This window comes from Petromyzon marinus, chromosome 3 (assembly GCF_048934315.1).
Source record: "Petromyzon marinus isolate PM22_M1 ecotype Great Lakes invasive population chromosome 3, UKy_Petmar_22M1.pri1.0, whole genome shotgun sequence".
NCBI classification, from domain to species: domain Eukaryota; kingdom Metazoa; phylum Chordata; class Hyperoartia; order Petromyzontiformes; family Petromyzontidae; genus Petromyzon; species Petromyzon marinus.
The window spans coordinates 12409016-12428283 of record NC_133669.1 but is presented as its reverse complement, the minus strand read 5'-3'; the positions used below and the strand labels follow the sequence as shown (position 1 = coordinate 12428283).

General features: G+C 44.0%; 2 protein-coding genes across 3 annotated transcripts; both read left to right on the top strand.

The window, feature by feature from the left end:
* The first annotated feature begins 263 nt into the window (after nucleotides 1-263).
* On the top strand, nucleotides 264-8701 carry POLDIP3 (DNA polymerase delta interacting protein 3). Of its 2 annotated transcripts, XM_032974329.2 has the most exons (9): nucleotides 266-401; nucleotides 2126-2630; nucleotides 3000-3362; nucleotides 3504-3584; nucleotides 3702-3851; nucleotides 3975-4067; nucleotides 5416-5545; nucleotides 6046-6109; nucleotides 7377-8701. In XM_032974329.2, the coding sequence occupies exons 1-9, from the start codon at nucleotides 343-345 to the stop codon at nucleotides 7555-7557; spliced, it is 1626 nt and encodes a 541-aa protein (XP_032830220.2). In that variant the 5' UTR covers nucleotides 266-342; the 3' UTR covers nucleotides 7558-8701. The 2 variants fall into 2 exon arrangements, with proteins under 2 accessions (XP_032830229.2, XP_032830220.2); XM_032974338.2 differs by lacking the exon at nucleotides 3702-3851 and having other exon boundaries at nucleotides 264-401.
* Nucleotides 8702-10881: 2180 nt separating this feature from the next.
* Nucleotides 10882-13717, top strand: LOC103091808 (uncharacterized). The gene is made up of 3 exons (XM_032974316.2): nucleotides 10882-10979; nucleotides 11359-11464; nucleotides 12833-13717. The coding sequence occupies exons 2-3, from the start codon at nucleotides 11369-11371 to the stop codon at nucleotides 13571-13573; spliced, it is 837 nt and encodes a 278-aa protein (XP_032830207.2). The 5' UTR covers nucleotides 10882-10979; nucleotides 11359-11368; the 3' UTR covers nucleotides 13574-13717.
* The last annotated feature ends 5551 nt before the right edge of the window (nucleotides 13718-19268 follow it).

Here is a 19268-nt window from a genome sequence, read left to right as displayed (position 1 = left end):
GGGGGGAGGGGGGGAAGTAGGGGGGGGAGGGGGGGAAGTAGGGGGGGAGGGGGGGAAGTAGGGGGAGGGGGAAGTAGGGGGGGAAGTAGGGGGGGAGGGGGGGAAGTAGGGGGAGGGGGAAGTAGGGGGGAGGGGGGGAAGTAGGGGGGAGGGGGGGAAGTAGGGGGGAGGGGGGGAGGTAGGGGGGGGAAGTAGGGGGGGAAGTAGGGGGGGGGGTAGGGAGAAGGAGGGGGTAAGGAATGAAAGGCGAGGGAGGGGTGCGCGAGCCACACCCCTCTCCTCCCACTACGTCACCTCCGGCGCCCCCGGCATGCCCTGCGTGGTGCTGGGCGAGCATCCGAGATGGCCGACCTGTCGCTGGACGAGATCATCAGGAAGCGCGGCATCCAAGTGAAGGGCAGGTGGGGAGATTCTCTCTCGCTCGCTCGCGCCGTGACCACGGCTCTCTCTCTCTGTGTGTGATCAAATCGCGACTAGAGGCCACCGCGGGGCCGAAAGCGACGACCGCGCGTGGGCAGGGGGTAGGCCGCGATTGTGCAGCGCCGCCGCTCCTGTTACACCGCTCGGGCGCGAAGCCCACACGCCTAGGCCGCGCAAATGAGCCACCCGAGTTATTTGTCTTAGCGCTGCAGGGGGTTTCTATTTACGCGATGTAACCCAACAACAACAAAGAAATTAATGTGTCATGCATGATATTGGTCGCGAAAGCTTACGTGTTAAACATGGTTGTGTTGGGGTTAAAGAATGTTGACGAGTGTAGTTTGCCGATACATCGCTAATGATCGCATTGTCAGTTGTTCATCCGGTGAGGCTCGCCGAGTTTCTAATAAAAGACAACTTTCTTGCATTGGAATGAGGTTGTTTTTTGTTTTAATTCAAATTGCGCGTACTGAGGCGGTGCGCGCTATGAGCCCAGACTCCCCCCTCCCCCCCACCACAGGTATCTTCTCTCTTCATCCCCCACTGATAAGTCGTGCTTGAGTATCCCATTACCGACACGGCGTGGGGAGGCCTTAATCGGTGGAATCATCTTCACTGGAATATATTAAAATTGAAAAGTTAATTTACAAATGTACGGTGCAGTCCTGCTCTACTGAGCAATGTACTGTATACCATCCACCGGTGTGCTGTACTAGTAAAGGCATGTTCTGTTTACGTGACAAACCTTTACTGATTGACTGTGTGGGGTGGTGGCGGGTTTAGCGACAGATTTATATTTACGCTATCCCCCCCCAAAAAAATCGATATTATGGATGATATTGGTCGCGAGAGCCAACGTGTTAAACTGTATACCATATTGGACATACACAGTGCCGTTTCATCTCTTAGTTCTATGTTGCCAAAGTCCAATGTTTTAGATCCATATGTTATTGCAGGTATTATGCTGTTTCAAAATGTATTCATAAGCATCTATAAAAAGTGCATGGTTGGGGTTACACTTATCGATGGAACACGTGGATCGGAGAACATGCGCAAATTGGAGACGTATTCTTTCGGTAAAGGCACGTAGATAAGTCACGTAACTACGTGACTTTACCAAAAGACCCAAGAGTATGAATTCCTGCAGTCACGAAAGCTTTAAGTCAAGATTTAATTAGAGACGTGTTGACTTAAAAGTAAGTGAGCTTGGGCAGGCCAGGTCTTTGGAAGGAATGGATGATGGTTGCTTGTCAAAGGAGAGACCATGCCAGAGAGGACGTCTACTGCTTAGATGTAGCAACGAGATCAGTTAATGTGTCAAATGAATTGTTGCATCGCATGGCTGAAAATCCTTTGTACAGTTGTGGATTTATCATGCTTAGTTGTCTATATTATTAAAATAATTACCCCAAAATACACATGTTATGCCCATACATTGACTAAATTATTATACGTGGTTATCTATGAAATCTTCACCTCTTTCAGGAGGATTCTGCCAAGTTTTTGCAGGATGGGGTTATGTAACTAGCAGGTGATTTTCATCATTGAGATGTTTGGCTAATAGCAGTTACATTGTATGTTTTGTTTTGCTATGGGAGGAAACCCATGCATAACAAGACACCATACAATGTCCAGGCCCTTTTTTGCTGTTACCACTGCACCACCCTGCTGCTCACTTCTGTACTTCTGCCTTTTGCCTTTGCAGAACTGGGCCCCGACCCACAAATGTTAACCTGAGGGCCAGACTGGGTGACACTGTCCCTGCACCATACAGCGGGCGCGTCAACCAGGGCCCACCCGGGGTGTGGCCTTTGTTGTCTCGCCCCTTCGACGCCCGGGCCAGGCTGGGCACGAGCGATGTACGGCCACAACCACTGCTGGTGCGGGATGCTCGCGAGAGGCTGGGATCAGCAAAGATTGTTGACGCACGGGCGAAGCTGACAAACAAGCCGCCCACGCAACGGGTGATGGATGCACGGCAGAAGCTGTTGAGTGCCCGCAGAGGTCTGGGTGGGCCTGTGGCAGGGCCGGTGGTGGGAAGCGCACCCGCAAGGGTTGATAACAGGATGGCAGATGCCCGCCTCAAACTGAGCGGCAGTCGCAATGGAGTCGCTGCGCCCGCTCAAAATTTTGCTGCCGTCACGCCGCAGTTTACTCAAGGAGCTGCACCGGTCTTCCGCCATGGGTTGGGCCTCAGCAAGACCATTATGGTGAGTTTGTGAGAAATTAGCATGTGGGTGAATTTTCTGACAATGAATCATATAAAACATTGTTAATTGTAATCTATCCTTAACTTTTAACGGGACCCTTCCTATAATGAATATGCTATCAGAATATACTCTAGATTTGGTGTATAGTCTTGTATTGATATATCTGCATGCTTTTGGTGTGAGTGAGAAGCATTAAAGGTGTAAATTTGAGACATAAAACAAATATAGTGCATAGTTAACTCCCATTGTTTACTAAATACTGTATTTAAAATTAAATATAACCTAATAATTGTACCATTAACATAGATATATTTAAAAGCTTTGAAAATGTACAGAGGTTACAAACGATGCATGTTTTCCATTTTTCAGAAATCTGGACCAGGGATAAAACCTCAGACTGGACAGCAGGCTTCCACAGGTGTCCCGCCTAGACCAGGATATATGTCTGGTCCTGGGCCTACATCAGGACAAGGTTATATGTCAGAACCAGCAATGCATTATAAGAATTTATACATGCCTGGACAGCAATACCTGGATAAACCTGTAGTCACGTCTGGACAGGGTTACACATCAAGACCAGGTGCTAATACTGGACAAGAATACTTGGCCAAACCCACAATGATGTCTGGACAAGGATCTGCACCTCGACCTGGAATGACCACTACAAAAATTGGGCTAACACGGACCATTGGAATGAACGTAAACCGCCCAATGCAGAGTGAACCACCGCAGGTAAAGACCTTAAAATAAATTTGTAATTTTGTTTTATTTCCACATGTTTAGTTTCTCTTGTGTAAGAAGAAAGCAATTACCAGTTGAAAAATGGTGGGTATATTTATAATAATAGATAATACTCTCTTTTGTATATTTCAGAATGAATATAATATGGAAGATGAAGCCTATACAGATCCTAACATGAAAATGGCAGCAATTAATAAAAGGGCTGCTGATGAAGTAAGTACATTTACGTTAAATATTTTATATGATAGCATCTTATGAAATATGTACAGTGACCACAAGCTTCGTTTTTTCTGAAATGTAGATGTTAAACAACTGTATTTGCTTTGTTAGGGGTTGAAAGGATGGACAAAGGTTGTGCCAAACCAGTCTTACTACACTCCTCCAGCCCCACCACGATCTGCCCCTACACCCCCATCTCGGCCTTCACGTCAGATGGATCTTCGTAATGAGATGTTCACCCCCAAGCCACAGACCATTCCGGTAGGAAATTGAGGTTTGAAAAAAGGTTAAGCTGCTGATATTTGAATGTGCAGTATTGACCAGCAAGAGTTTGTATTTACATATATATATAGAAACATGACCCAAAGCATTTTTTTTCTTCAGAAAGCTGCTTCCAGCACAGGTCCAAGCCCACTGGAAGGGGTCAAGCTAACAGTGGAGAACCTCCATCCTGAAGTATCCGAGGAAGACATTGTTGTACGTATATTTCATTGTAAATTAGCTTTTAACATGGTTCACCTTGAAAATTACCGTCTGAAATTTTAATTTTAAAGTTACAACTTTAAAAACATGTTTGTTTAGTTTTAGCAAGGATTGAAGGACCTTGTTCGATATTTCTTTGTACCTTCAAGATTCTTCTTACAAAAAGACTTTTGTCTTAATGGGCTCTGATGTGGTCCTTATTAAAGGCAGTAGACTCGATTATCCACGTTAATGACGGGGAGGACGGCCGCGGATTATTCAAAATCACAGATGATCCAAAAATATCCCTTTTCTGTGGATTTCTATGCCAAAAGCCACTAATATAGGTATAAATTATGTTTCGGTTCAGAAAATGTTTGTTAATGAACAAAAACATTTGTCGTAAATAATCGGCTGAGCGATGAGTGTGCTCTGTGGACACTTTCCTGCTCCCACGCAGAAGACTGCCCACTACAAGTGGATGGCAGCAGAACCACTTCAATCAAATTCCCACCACAATTGATGTAAAGATATGCAGCGTCTGTATTGTAGAAGCAATCACGTGGATTTCGGATTAACCAGAGCACATTTTTTTTGGTTTCAGCACGTGACTTGTAATTAACATTTTCAGGAATAGCAATGTTTAGCAGTTTTTATATTATAAATTTGGGCTTAAGGGAAAATCAATGAGTTATTAATTTATGTACAAATATCAGGTGCGCGGTTAATCCGCAAATGGGATAAACCGCACACGGATAATCGAGTCTACTGTAATTTCTTTGGAAAAATGTGTCGCATGTGTGGATATTTGCTGCTTTGATTGTATTTTGACCTGATTTTGGTTCTTAGAAAAACATGCGACTGTTTCATGTATGCTGGTATTTTAAATAAGTGTGGAATTGAGGTGAGCAAAGTGGCCTAAGAGTTTAGTGCCGAGCTGACGCGACTTATACCCTGGGATGAATCCTGAAAGCTTATCGCAATGAAACCAGGTCTTCAAGTCTAGTGCTGTAATGGTCTCGGCTCGGTCACCAACAACTAACACACAAAAACCCCATCACATTAATTTGGCATCTGCACTGAATGTGGTTAAATTCCAGCTCCATGTGACTGTCATTTGATTAACTTTTCTCTGTAGCAGGGTGGATGGGAAAGTGATGCCCCCTGTTGTTTGGGCCGTCACTGTATGTAATAAGTATTGCTGTAACTCCTTTCAATGGGCCATCCTCGAACACAAAGGGTTACACTTTTTCTATGAAATTTTCAATCCGATTCTTAATCTCATGAAATGATACTGATAGCACAATTTTGGCCACATTGAAGATTTAAAAGTAAGAGTGTGGAATTTTTGTTGTATTTTTAGGAGCTGTTTAGTGCTTATGGAGCACTCAAGCGCGCCCGCCTGGTCCAGGTTGGCATTGCGGAGGTTGTATACGTGCGGAAAGATGATGCCATTACAGCCTATGAAAAATACAACAATCGCTATCTGGATGGTAAGCCAGATTACATTCGCAGGCCCATTACCATTATTTATTTTAGCTCTCCAGGTGGTTTTCAGATCGTACTGCATCTGGTATCAGCATGATGTCCGACGTTTCACTCCATGTATTGGGAACTTAAGGAACTGAACTAAATAGACTCGCTTGCGGTTCCTAATGAAGCACACAGAATGTGGAGCGAAATGTTGAACATCATTCTGTACAAGATGCAATACAAGCCGAACACCATTGATAAGAGCTGTACAATAGAACTGCAAAGCCATTTAATCAATGTAATAAAGACTGACAATTAAGTATTGTTGCACTATTCATTGACATTTTTTTAAATCCATGTACTTTAACAATTACAATGTTGATTTTTAGTTTCTACTGTACTTGTAAAAAAGACTTTGTTCATGAAAATAGCATCTTATATTATTCAGTAGCTTTCTAACAAAGTCATCATGCTTGTTTAAAGTGCTCATTATATAATGTATTCTGTTTGTATTTTACAGGTCAGCCTATGAAATGCCAACTTCACTTGAGCAAACATGATCAGCAACCAAACTCTGCTCTCAAGTAAGCTTGCCTTGCTAATAACCATGCAATAGCTCTAGTTTTTGTTTCTCCACTTCTGGCTAATGGCCTCCCAAATTCTCTTCCATTTTCTCCCTTACCCAATTTCTTATATCAAGCAGTGGCCTCATAAACTCTTTGAATTGGAGCTCTGAGATTGCGGAGTATTAAACATTTATGAAATATTGTGTTGATACCATTAAAATGTTACATTATTTGACCAGAATTCCCAAGTGTATTTCTATAGACCATATTAAGCAAAAATAATCTTGAGAAGGTAATGAAAAGTCGTGCATTTGTGTTTTAATCAGATTCAATTATCAACGATTGAGAGTTGTGTCCTCAGCTAAATCTAAGGTGGTCTAACGGGAGCTGTTTACGTACTATTCCTTGCGATTTTTTCTGGGAACTGTCCCCGTTTATTTCTTGCATATATGTACAATTTATACTAGAGGAATTAACTATAATGTGATTAACACCAACACTGTCAATATAGGCCATGTAATATTCATTTAACAGGTAGGCTTTGATGACCAATATTCAAAATAAAGGTATGATGCGTTTGATTGTGTAAGATTAACACAATTGTACGGTAACGAATTGTGACTCACCCAGCCATTAATAGGTACCGCATATTCTCAGATGAAAAAATCCATTGTAATTTATATGACTACATATAAATGTTTTTTACACTTGATAGGCTCATAGTGATTACATCACCTTTGCTCTATTTAAGACAGATATAGGTTGACAACTTCATAATTCTTGGAAGCTGGTTGTTTTGGCCAGCGAAATGTCGTACTCATAAATATTGTGGGCTTACTCTCCAGCACACCGCGTAATATTGATTTACTCGTGACACTCCTACCACTGCCCATAAGGTAGAGTAGGTGGTGTTGCACCCACCTGCGTTACGAGCTGGGGTAATGCACCATTTTTATATTGAGTAAGCCAAACATTAACACACCTCAGCATTAACCAATAATAGTGCAAAAATAATATGCCTGTTGACAGTGTAGATACCCAAGTAATAGTGACTAAAGTTGCCTGAATGATACAATTAATAACTGTTATCAGGTCAAAATTGAGCCCCTCTTACCTGATTAGTGTGACTAAGGTGTTTCGCAATAGATACATTTTTGTAGGCCGTCTGTAAATGGTAAGGCCTCATTTGGCCAAGGGCTGTATTATATAAAGTTGCGGTAATGTTTCCTCTCCTTCAGAAAGTACAGCTATAGTGTGTGTGTGCGCGCGCGCATTGTGCTGTCAGACGGTTGAGTGACGGTCCTTCCACCGCAAGCTACATGCAGCAGACTGCCTGGCGCCAGGAGAGCAAGCGTGCAGCATCTACTACCGAGCTCGACCCAGACGTCATCCAGTGGGCACTGTTCAAGTCCACAAGCTCAAAAGCCAACACGTTCCGGCCTACTGCTTTTAACATAAAAATTTAAAATCCACAAGCGGCGCGTGTGTTGTGTGATGATTGTGAAAGAGCGATGTTGTAGATGTCTGCATGCTTTTGGGCCTGCAGATGTATACATTCGGTTATGTTGTATTCTTTTTCCCAGTAGCAGTATTGCTGCAGTGTGTTTATGAACACACAATTTATACTTTTGTTTTCCATTAGCTTCACACGTGAGCCTTGTAAGAAATGGTAATCTTATAGCAAATGACATTTGAAAAAGCCAGTTGAGAATAAAACATTACTATAATAAAATAGAGTAAGAAACATGCATTATTTGCTACCATCAAGATACATATATGTACTTTTGTTAGCTGTTAGCTATGAGTGGATTGTGATCGTTTTTATTCAAATAAAATCATTGAGGTTTGCATTTTAGGCTTTGTTTCATGTACAAAATTTTTTGTTTGAGCACCATCTGCTGTATGGCTTATGCAGCTAGTAGACAATGTTTAACTTTATCTTTTTATCATACCTGGTCTCACAAATATGAATAGATTTTTCCACCTTTTCAGCCCGTAATGGATACACGTTTGTGTTTTGTCTGCTATGTTGGTCTTAAGAAATTAAGCTAAATAATGCAAGGTAAAATATGAACAGTTTTGTTTGAAAAGTGTGCTATAATAATGCCTGATCACAAATTCGTTTCCCTAGCAAATTGTATCATCATGGGGTAATTTCTGCTGAGGTTCTAAATTAAAATTTGGTTATAACATTCCTGTGTTTGAGGGCAAAAAATTAATGCATTTTACTGAAACTTTACCATTTATGAGTCCAGTATCCCCAAGCTCATGTTAGAGATCTGGAGAAAATACCAGCCAGCAATATCTCACAACATGTACTATGGGAAAGTGTAATTGCCTCTGATGAATATGAACTGTTGTAATATACTTTATCAGTAAGTTCGTGGATAATACCATAACCTTTTTTCCCAAGGGATGCAATTCGCCTTGACGTTCTCTTGATAACACATTCTCACATTAACTTAAATGGTCCGGACAACAGAACATTGCTGTGTATATTATACAAGTTTTTGAATTTTGTAACGTACAGTACTGCAATGTTTTCCACCTTACCTCTGCTTCGAGTTAATTTTGTTTCCAGGAAAAAAATAAACTTTCTTTTGAATGTTACACATATGCTTGATCTCATCCAGTCGTGATAACAGCATTGAACCTGATGTTTGTGACTGCTTACCACACTTTTTAAAAGTATACTTTGACTACTGTAATTAGTTCTGCAAAAAATAGTTCTGCAGTATTGTGAATAGGGCAGGTGGTAAGGTATCGTTTTTATTAAAGTTGGGTCTCGGTACATGAATGAAATTGTACGCATATCTGTACAGCAATAACACATTCTCTAAATAAAATTGTGATCCCATGCCAAGCCATTGAATTGCAAGGGAAACCGCATTGTTACATTCCTACTTGTCACCTATCTTTCCATGTACAACACCGTCAGAATAAACATTCCTGCGGAGGGAGCTGGTAGGAACGTTGGGTTGCTTGGTCAATGGCCAGGGTCAACGGCGGCGTCGTGTATTCCGCAAATATGCCCGACTGTCCGGGCGGGCACAAGCCTGTGAGGTTAAACGGTGAGTTTTATAAGGGCACCACGGGGTGACCAGCCCCTCCCCACCCAGCCCCACCCCTCCCATTTTTGGATGCACGACGTACGGAAGGACACAATCCCCTGTGGGCTGGTGTAACCAGGAGGTTCCTACCAGTAAAATGATCACATTACACATTTGGATGCTGCCTTGATATGTTTAGGACATTCGGCCATAAGAGTGACCACGTCTGAGAGGATGACCTTGGTGACGAGGAGCGAGGTGGATTATTGCATCACAAGTTTGTATGGAAATGTGACATTGGAAGGCCTTCATGCAGCAGTAGGTTAATTATATCTTCATAAAGATTGCCAGTGTCAAGTGTATGCACTTCGTTCTGGTGCTGTTATCACTGGACTTGCGATGCAGAGGTCGCTGTCTCAATTTGATATCGCGGCAGGAATGTACACAGTCGATCGGCAGGCCCCATGTGGATAAAGTGTAGTTTTCCCACTTCCAAGATGCTCTCCCGAGCTCCCTCGAGTGGAGGACCTTTTTCCAGCAGTGGTGTAAGAAAACAGTTGTTGTGCTGCACCTTTACACGTGTTAACATTGAAACGGAGGCTGAGGCACATCTCAAGGACTCCGATTGACATTTTCAAGCTTTGGGTAGCAGTCTAGATTTAAACCTCAATTTCCAGCATTTTTAATTCGGCATTTAATGGGCATTGCACATTTGATTGGAAAGATGGACCTTGTCTGACGTGAAAGCAGAAGTTACTCATCAGTGTCCTAATCCTATAACAGCTTGGTGAGAATTATATTAACTGTGTTTTTCCCTGAACGTCGGAAAAACGGATGTTGCAGACAACTTACCAGGTTATTGCTATGTCTTTATAAAAAAATATAACCTGCCATCTTCCTCCATCCATGTTAAATCACACTAAGCCCACCTTTTAATAAACTCACAAACAACATTTGTATAACTCATTAAGGTCATGGTGTTAAGCTATATAGAAAATGTCATGAGCCTCTAACCTTGTAAATCCTACTTCCAAGCATGTTCTTTCCACCCTGATGCCTTATTTCCAAGCTGACCCTTTCAATGGCAATGGCTGAATTTTCGATGCTTTTACCATAGGATAGCATATCGAAAGAACCAAAGAGTATGGATAGCATATCCATGAGAAACGGATTGTCGAATGCAGTCAAAAAGTTCACTAAGAATACCTGCGATCCATTGAGAACATTTGAAATCGCGTAATTGTCGAAGTTTGGTTCAATTCAAAATTAAGACAAGCTGTCATTGTGTCCTCACTTGTAAGATCGTGCACTTAATATAATACACCTTGGCAATGGCACCTGAATGAAGCAAAATATGTTCGATGACTTAATAAAGACGGTGGAGGTGGAGGAGGTGCAGCTCTGGTGGCTGGGGATTCACGTGGATAATAATAATAGGTGACCTAAAAAGATGAATACTTTGGATAAAGAACCATTGCAGTTTGTTGCATGCGCTCTATTACTCTTGTAAGAAAATCAGTTACAACAGCTACGCTACTTGCAAACAGCACACAGATAATCCGCTACCTTTCCGACACTTGTGCTCAGCGCGTAAAAAAAGGCCTGTGCCAATTATCACTTTCGGAAATTGAGTTTGGGCTTCATTGTAAAGTCACGTTGGTCGTTATTGTGGGGCTTTGCACATGGGTGTTGTGCAATTTATGTACTTAATCTGACATGCAAGTGGGTTTTTTTCCTTTCAAATCGGAGGTAGTTTCAAGATATATAAGCAAGAGGCGCATCGCAGCTCTGCCACAGACACTCCTGCAACGCAAAGCAACACTGAAAAAGGGGAAAAGGTCTGTATTAAAATATTCGTTACGAAATAATTAAATACAACTTTGAAAAAAAAATGTTTAAGATCCGATTTAACTCAAATTATAATTTGACAGAATTTAATTCGAAGACCAATTTACAATAAAGTAACTTCAAACTTATTAACGTTGCTAGGTTTCACCCTTATATATTGACACAATCACATGAGTTTATTTTCCCTTTCTGGTTTGAGCTGATAAAGATGTCTGATTTGGTTCAATAGTGACAGAAATCAACTTCGTACAGTACAATTGAACGTGTTACTAGCATAGTTGTAAGAATGTAGTCGTTTCATGCTAAGATTTCAAGTGGCGTTTAACATTTTTACATGACGTTTTTTCCCTGTTGTGCGCACGTGCTCAGTGCTGCTGGAATGATGGGAAACTGCTCTCGACTGCTGCTTCTGCTGGAGATGCTGTCAATCATCTCCCCGTCTGCCAGTGCCATGTGCTGGGCACGGCTGGACCAGGTGAGGGGGGGGGGACATTACCACTACTGCGATGGGCAGTGCTCGTAAGGCTGTTTGCTTCTAGCTCTACCGTGGTATGTTTACATTGTACCGCATGTTGTTCAGCATGTCTGACATTTCATTCGTGCTGGGAGCTTCAGTAAAAAATAAATATCTTCAGAAACAATTCATTACGTGAAGGAGCTTCCAGAAGAAAAACGTCAAACATGCAAAAAAAACCGGCACAAATTAAAAACACATTCGAGAGCCGCTATACAGCACAACCACAACAGCCGAAGAAGTACAATGGGTTCCTTCTCTGCCGATGGACTGACTCTTATTGTAAGTGTCTTCGTTGCGAGTTTCTGCATCTTTTAATAACCTTTAATTACAACCAGATGAGAGCCTCCAGAATTGACTTTTCTCCTTCAATGCAGACATGCTAAAATATATGGTCAATTCATCAAGCCACCGCCATCTTTCACAATCCGGAGATGTGATAATCCACCTAATATCTGCAAATGTGTTTCAGCTTTTTGGCTACATTTGACAACTTGCCTTAAAAATATGCAGAAAATTATATATTACCCCTGGTTAAATGGTTCCCCGTGATGCACGTTCTGCTACTTTGCAGTTAGATGCTTCATAAAGCCAAAAGGTAATGATTTCAGCCAGAAGATTTGTGATTTTGACAGACACTGTCTTTTCATCCAATCTTAAAAACACCATCATCGTCATCATTATCATCAGGTATTACCAACCATGACTCGTCAACTGCCAAACGATAGGATTACAAGAACTTCCTTGGAAAGGATTTCCTTTAGGCAATCAACCCCCCCCCCCCCAATCTACCGGTTTATTTTATTGCAAATTAAAGGAGCACAAAAAATACTGTTCAGCCGCTGTGGATCATGCCGCCGTGGTGTAATGGTTAGCTTGCTGAATTTGAAATTCAGAAGCTGTTGGTGTAATCTCTAAGCATTTGAAACAATGGGAAGTGTATTAAATCGCTCTTGCCTGTCCTCCCTGCAGTATACATTTTTACACCACGGGTAGTCGATCGGCAGGTCTGGTGTGGTTTTAAAGTGCGAGTTCTTCCACCACTTCCAAAACGTCTGGCCAGCGAGGAGGAGTAAGACAAATACCTTCTGGAGTTCTGTCAAGCTCTTTCTTAAGGAAGCCTTTCTACGAGCAGTGGGGCGAGGAAGCAATGGCAGGGCAGCACTTTAAATTTTTCACATGCGGAGAAATGTAAAGGCTGGGTGATCTCGATGGCACAACCACATGCTCTCCGCCAATATCGTATCACTGTCTCTTCCCCCTCTGCTGCCACCCAATATCTCATCACCGTCTCTTGTCTCTCTTTCCCATTCACTGACACTTTCCCAGGGGTGCTTCACCGACTGCAAGAAATACTGCAGCAATGGGACACGGGCAGGCACGCCGGCGGCGGTGCTGGAGAATCTGCTGGCATGCGTGCAGCTCAAATGCAGCGACGACGGTGATGACAACGACGACGACGCTCCCCTGCTGCAGTGGATCGCAAGCAGAGCCGAATCCCGCAGCGATTTCGACATCGCCAACAACAAGTGGTGGCTCGTCCGCTGGGGTGGACAGAGTGGCCTGAGTGGCGAGGGTGGCGAGAGTGGTGGAAGTCCGAGGGTGGAGCAGGTGGATTTGGCGGGGCAGGTTGAGTCCTCCCCGGCGAGTAGTTCCAGCCAGGCCAAGCGTTCCGTGTCCTCCCCCAAGTACGCCATGGGGCATTTCCGCTGGGGGAGCCCCGATAAGGCCACCATCCGCAAGCGCAGACCGGTGCGACCCAACACGTCCGACAGCCCCGAGATCCCAGACTACGCCTTCAATGGGGTGGAAGGCCCGGCAGACGACGCGGGCGACTCCGTGTTCATGAGCCGCAGGGAGACGCCGGACGCGGCCGGGCACCGTGGAGTGGACGAGGCGGCGGCGACGGGGGAAGATGCCGAGGTTGGAAATAAAGACGGGGTCTTCCGCGTGCCTCCGCCATTCAAACGCTACGGTGGCTTCATGAAAGTGATGCAAGAGATTGACCATTGGCCACTGGTGCCAGTAATCCGCAAGGTCATGCACAAGGAGAGCACAAAGTCGCTCTGAGTGCCTCGCGTGTTGAGGCAACGCAGTGCTTTGTTTAAGTCGGTTAATGAAACGTCGATTTGATTTGCATGCATTGATGTCAGGATGCATTTGTAGGTGTCGTTTAGTTAAATTCAAAAATAAAAAAATCTATTAATCGCTTCAGTTATTGTCTTTCTCCCTTGCAATGCAATACGACATGAGTGCTTACTAAATGTTGAAAGCTTACATTGAACATTTGTGCAATATAATACATACAACTGGCATAATTACACAACAGACAAACGCAAATATTGTACACCTCTAATTTAACAAGCCTGTTAAGTGAACATTTAACATGCAGTCCTGCCTATGCCACGTCGGTTGTGAGGGTTTATTTGACCATATTTCACCACATTGATCACAACGGGTTGGTGAAAGGGGGTGCCCATGACCGAACCATCGGTTCATCACTCACAACTGATATTAGCCGAGGCCGGAAACATAACTCGCCGGTTCACGTAGTAGTATGCGAAACGCTGCAATTACTGCACCCATCTCCTTTATTTAACAAGTGTATACATCTACACCGGGGTCATAAATTGAAAGTGTTTTCTAGTAAAACCGACTGTGAATGACAACGCACACCTATGACTTGTACGTTGTCAACCTTGTGCTTGAGAATGTCGCCACCCACCAATGTAGCCCTCAGCAGGGAGAGTAGGCAGGAATATTTGGTGTAATTAATCAATTATGAGTTCCACCAAATCACAGGCTGTGCTCCACCTAAGACAGGGAGCCTGTGCACATGGTCTAAGCCAGGGGTGTGCAACCTTTACAAAGAAGAAGAGCCATTTAATTTTTTGTCTTTGACCAAAATAGTTCGAGAGCCGCATCGCACGCAAAGCTACTTGTACACATACACAAACATAGATGACAAACACATTCTGACTTAAATAAACAAAATAGGTTATGGAATAAACTGCGTATATTTAATCCCCCCCCCCCCCCCGTTGGTTATTATTTAACAATACAGTTTCACTCTATATTGTGTTGCCACCAAGACATTCCATGGTGACCCATTCTCTGCCATAGTTAATCAATTATCTTGACGTTAAATAACGTTGAAGATTTATGTTTTTTAAAGACGGCTGCCCGCAAGGGAGCAGCCAAATAGCCGCAAGGGGTGAGCCAAAGAGCCGCAGGTTGCTGACCCCTGGTCTAAGCTTTGTGATAAGAGGGCAGCCTCTCCAGTGAACCAGGAACAATAGTGTCGCTGCCTCACCCATCACACTACACTACTACTGCTGCCACCGTCATTTCTGCTGCAGCTTGATGCCAAACACAACGATTCTCCGTCAATTGTAGGTTTCGTTTTTTCTTCACTCGAGGTTTTTGGGTTAGATCGCGTAAATATATAAATGTGTCGTTAAAACCCACCACCACCCGACACAGCCAACTAGTAAGGGTTGTCACGTAAACAGAACATGGCAATTCGTCACTCGTAAGCACACCGGTGTGTTGGAGAGCCAAGCCACAACATTTACAAACTGAGTACGACGTTTCGCCAATAATGACAACTAGCTTCATCAGGCGACAGCCAGATTTGTGGAGAAGTCAGTGTCTGGCTAAACGAGCAGCGGCGCAGCAAGCATCTCAGTTGGTGGCCCTGGGTCAGTGGTGGAAATTCTGTAACTCCATAGTAGGGGTTATTCTCTCCATAGGACTATTTAAGTGATAAAGTAGCTCTCCGTTGTGTTTTCAGGTTGTACCCCAAGTTGCTCGGCATGGTGTCTGATGTTTCACTCCACCTGTTGGGAGACAGGTGGATAGTAAAATCGGACATCGTGCTGAATAGCATGCAGTACAGCCCGAAAATACATCTTGAAGAGCTGCGCAACACCGCAAAAAGCTACAAAGTGGTGTATGATTTGTTGAATACATATTTGAAAATTATTTTCCCGGCGTGCCTGGGTGGCTCAGGGATGGGAGAACTGAACCAACACCGATGAGATCCCAAGCATGAATCCGAGTAGCCACCTGAATGAATGTTTAGCTGATGGTTTCAACCTAGTTATAAGAACCCATCTCATTTAATGTGGATGAAAGCTCGCTGATAATTTTTAAATGAATTGGGCTTTACTGCCATGTGACAAACATACCTCGATAGCAGAACTTTTGAAAACGTGAACCCCCCTAATGTATACAAGAGAAAAAAAATCGCTTTAAGGATCTTAGAAGTAGTTATATGAAATATAATTTCACCGGCTGTCCTATAACACGGGGTGATGCACTGCTTGATGAGAATTCCGAATAGATACGTCGTCGCATGGCATGGTACGGACATGAAAATTGGACAAATGCAGAAAAAAGGACAATGTAACGAAAACATCGTTTTGTGGTATTAAATATTGCACAAAGGGTTTCTACTATCGTTTGTGTTGGCTCTATAGTAGTACAGCATAGCCAAGCAGAGATCACTGTGCGTAAGGGAAAATGAAAATAAGCAGTCACTTTGGGTCGGGCAGTCTTGAGAGAGACGCAGGGCGCACGCGGATTGATTCATCCCAACAAAAAAGGGGTCAGGGTTAGGAGCGGGAACTGGCAGCATAAATTAGATTGCACATGAGATCAGGTGTTGGGTGACGGCTTAAAGGGAAGAGGGCAAAATGGTGTGGTTGTATGCTGAACTTCTTTCGCATCGTACGCAGCCAACCGTGCTAATCGGAGGTCCTGGGGAAGGACAACAAACTAAACACAAAAACAGCAGCTCGGAAGAAATGAGTTTTCAATCTAGATTTAAAAGTGCCATAGCTCCCAGTTGCTTTCTAATATCGGAAGGAAGGACTTTTCAGACGCCCCCAGAAGCGCTTCTGAAAGCGTGTGATGCAGTGACCGTCTTTCTTCACGCATCTTAATTAAAAGGCGCGTGAGATCAGCTGTTGGGTGGTGGTTTAAAAGGGAAGGGGGCTTATTCAAAGGGGTGGGGAGCCGTTAGCAGGGGGTTTTTGCCTTGTGACTCCGAAGGCAAGGTGCTGTATATGTTTTATAGGCTTCATAAACAGCGGGGCATAGGCTTCATAAACAGCGGTGGGATAACAGCGACATGTCTAAATTTAAGGTGCAAGAAAAACATCCTCCGAGAGTTTCATCTGGAGCAAGAAGAGTGGAAAATGCTCTAAACGTTTTCAGAAGAGGGCGAACCCAGAGACATCGCAATGGCAAGACATCCCGGCCGGACCAGCTTCTCCTGTGGCTGCAAAGGAAGACTCTCAAGCTCAGGGGGTGCTCACCGTGACACCAAGGAGCCAAGGTCGCCTGATCCCCCGAGTTTCCAGACTGGAGAGCAGAATGGAGCGACTGACTGACGCAGTCAACATGTTGGTGCAACAGATGACTGCTGGAGCAACGCCACCAGCCAGTCATTCGCATCAAGAAGATCTGGCACAAGAACGGCCTCAAATCTCCACAGCCTTTGGGTGAGAATCAAGCAGCCTCTGTACTACAACGAAGGATAACCACTGGCTCTCACAGGCTCTTCCAGAATACATTCAGAACATCTATACTGGAGGAATCCGATGAGCTATACAACGATTTTTCACAGATGTTCAGTAGGGTCACGGGGTCAGAACGTTACAATAACAAACAATACAAAAAAAACACGATAGGAGTGCAAAGTATAGAAAAGGTAAACACATGATTTAAACAACATAAAAATAAACCTAAGCTAATTTTTTTTTATCTTACCAGGTAAAACCCACTGAGCATTTTGGCCTATCGTTCGTGACAAGAGGTTCAACCTCCTCGACTACTTGTACCAGAGGAGGCACCGATGGAGCCATCATCTCAAGGAGCTGCACTCTTGGCTCCACATGTTGTTTTATCCAACCACGTATACTTGTTGGAGTATCTGGAGGGACAAACGTCCCAAGACCAAACACAACAAGAGCATCGCCTGGGAGGAGCGTTCAACATAGTGGGCTCAGCAGCAGCAGCAGCAGACAGGTTCGCCGACACGATCATTTGAGAACGGGGAACCTGGCAGCATAATGGCAACGTGTACAATAAAAGGGTCCTCCTGCAAGGGTTGCCGTAGATGCAGCTGGACCAACCGCCACCAGAGTCGTCATGGCAACGAGGTCAACAACCAGGGAACCAACCGCCACCAGTCGTCAGGGAAACGAGGTCAACAACCAGGGAACCAACCGCCACCAGTTGTCATGGAAACGAGGTCAACAGACAGGGAACCAACCGCCACCAGTCGTCATGGAAACGAGATCAACAGACAGGGAACCAACCCCCACCAGTTGTCATGGAAACGAGGTCAACAACCAGGGTACCAAACCACCACTAGAGTTGTCATGGAAACATGGTCAATAGACAGGGAACCAACCGCCGCCAAAGTCGTCATGGAAACGAGGTCAACAACCAGGGAACCAACCGCCACCAGTTGTCATGGAAACGAGGTCAACAACCAGGGTACCAAACCGCCACTAGAGTTGCCATGGAAACATGGTCAATAGACAGGGACCCAACCGCCGCCAGAGTCGTCATGGAAACGAGGCCAACAACCAGGGTACCAAACCGCCACTAGAGTTGTCATGGAAACGAGGTCAATAGACAGGGACCCAACCACCGCCAGAGTAGAAAGCAAAGACAACACGAATGGACACAGCGCCCCCTACCACCTATTTAGCCATCCTAAAACCAGCGGAATATTCTCCCAACCGATGGGCATGACGGAGTGATGACCAACACGTTACGTCGACTCGGACCAAGATAATACAAAATCCTAGCAGCTGACGGGGACTGGGAGGCTGTCGTGCGTCAATTTGAGACTGCCAACCAAGAGCTGTGAACTGCACTGAAGAGGAGGCTTCGAAGTCTGTGTCTACAGTTCTGAATGACGAAGCGCCATTCATTGTTGCAAGTATCCCTGAAGAAGAAGAAGAAGAAAAAACACCCTATCAGCAAGTGTTCTTCGCTAATTTCAGCGATACGACATCAGTGTGAGGGCCAGACGTTAGGGGCCGCATTAAAGGCCACCATTGGCCAGTGGGCCTTGCAATGAACAATACTGCACAGTTCTAAGCAACCCTCGGATAAATGGCAGAGGCATCTGATCCACCATCAGGGGCTATTCATTGATTCCGGAATCGCAAGCCGGGGGTCCTTCCAAATCTCCCTCGGCGTTTCGAGGTGTTGCTACTAGCAAAGAGTGCATTTCCACAAGTTCAAGGTTGGAGTATATTGTTGCGCAGAAGACCCTTGCGTAAGCAAAACAAGCAGGTATCACATTACCACCTACCGAAAATAATATAATATATACGTCCGTATGGTTAGCAAAAAATTGTAATTAAAGATTTAAATGTTTTCATGAAAATTTATATATCTGATGGGCAGGGTTGCCTGCACTTTAGTGCAAGGTAATTTAGCACACACAGTACTTTAATGGGATAAATGGAGAATATTCAATGTTTTTTATTGTAGTTATCAAAAGCATTTAATATAAATTAATGCCTTTAAAATACATTTCATAAATAACATTTACAATGAGCATCACAAGGGCTAAACTATTTTTAAAATTTTACCAAGGCCCACTGAGCTTTTAGCTCTTTTTCAGAGGCGACCTGGCCACAAATGATAGCGCAACGAAGTGGCTGATCATGTGGAAATGTATAGCAGCCACATTCTTGAAGCGCATGTTTCTAAATGTGGAGTGAAAAACCAGAGGACA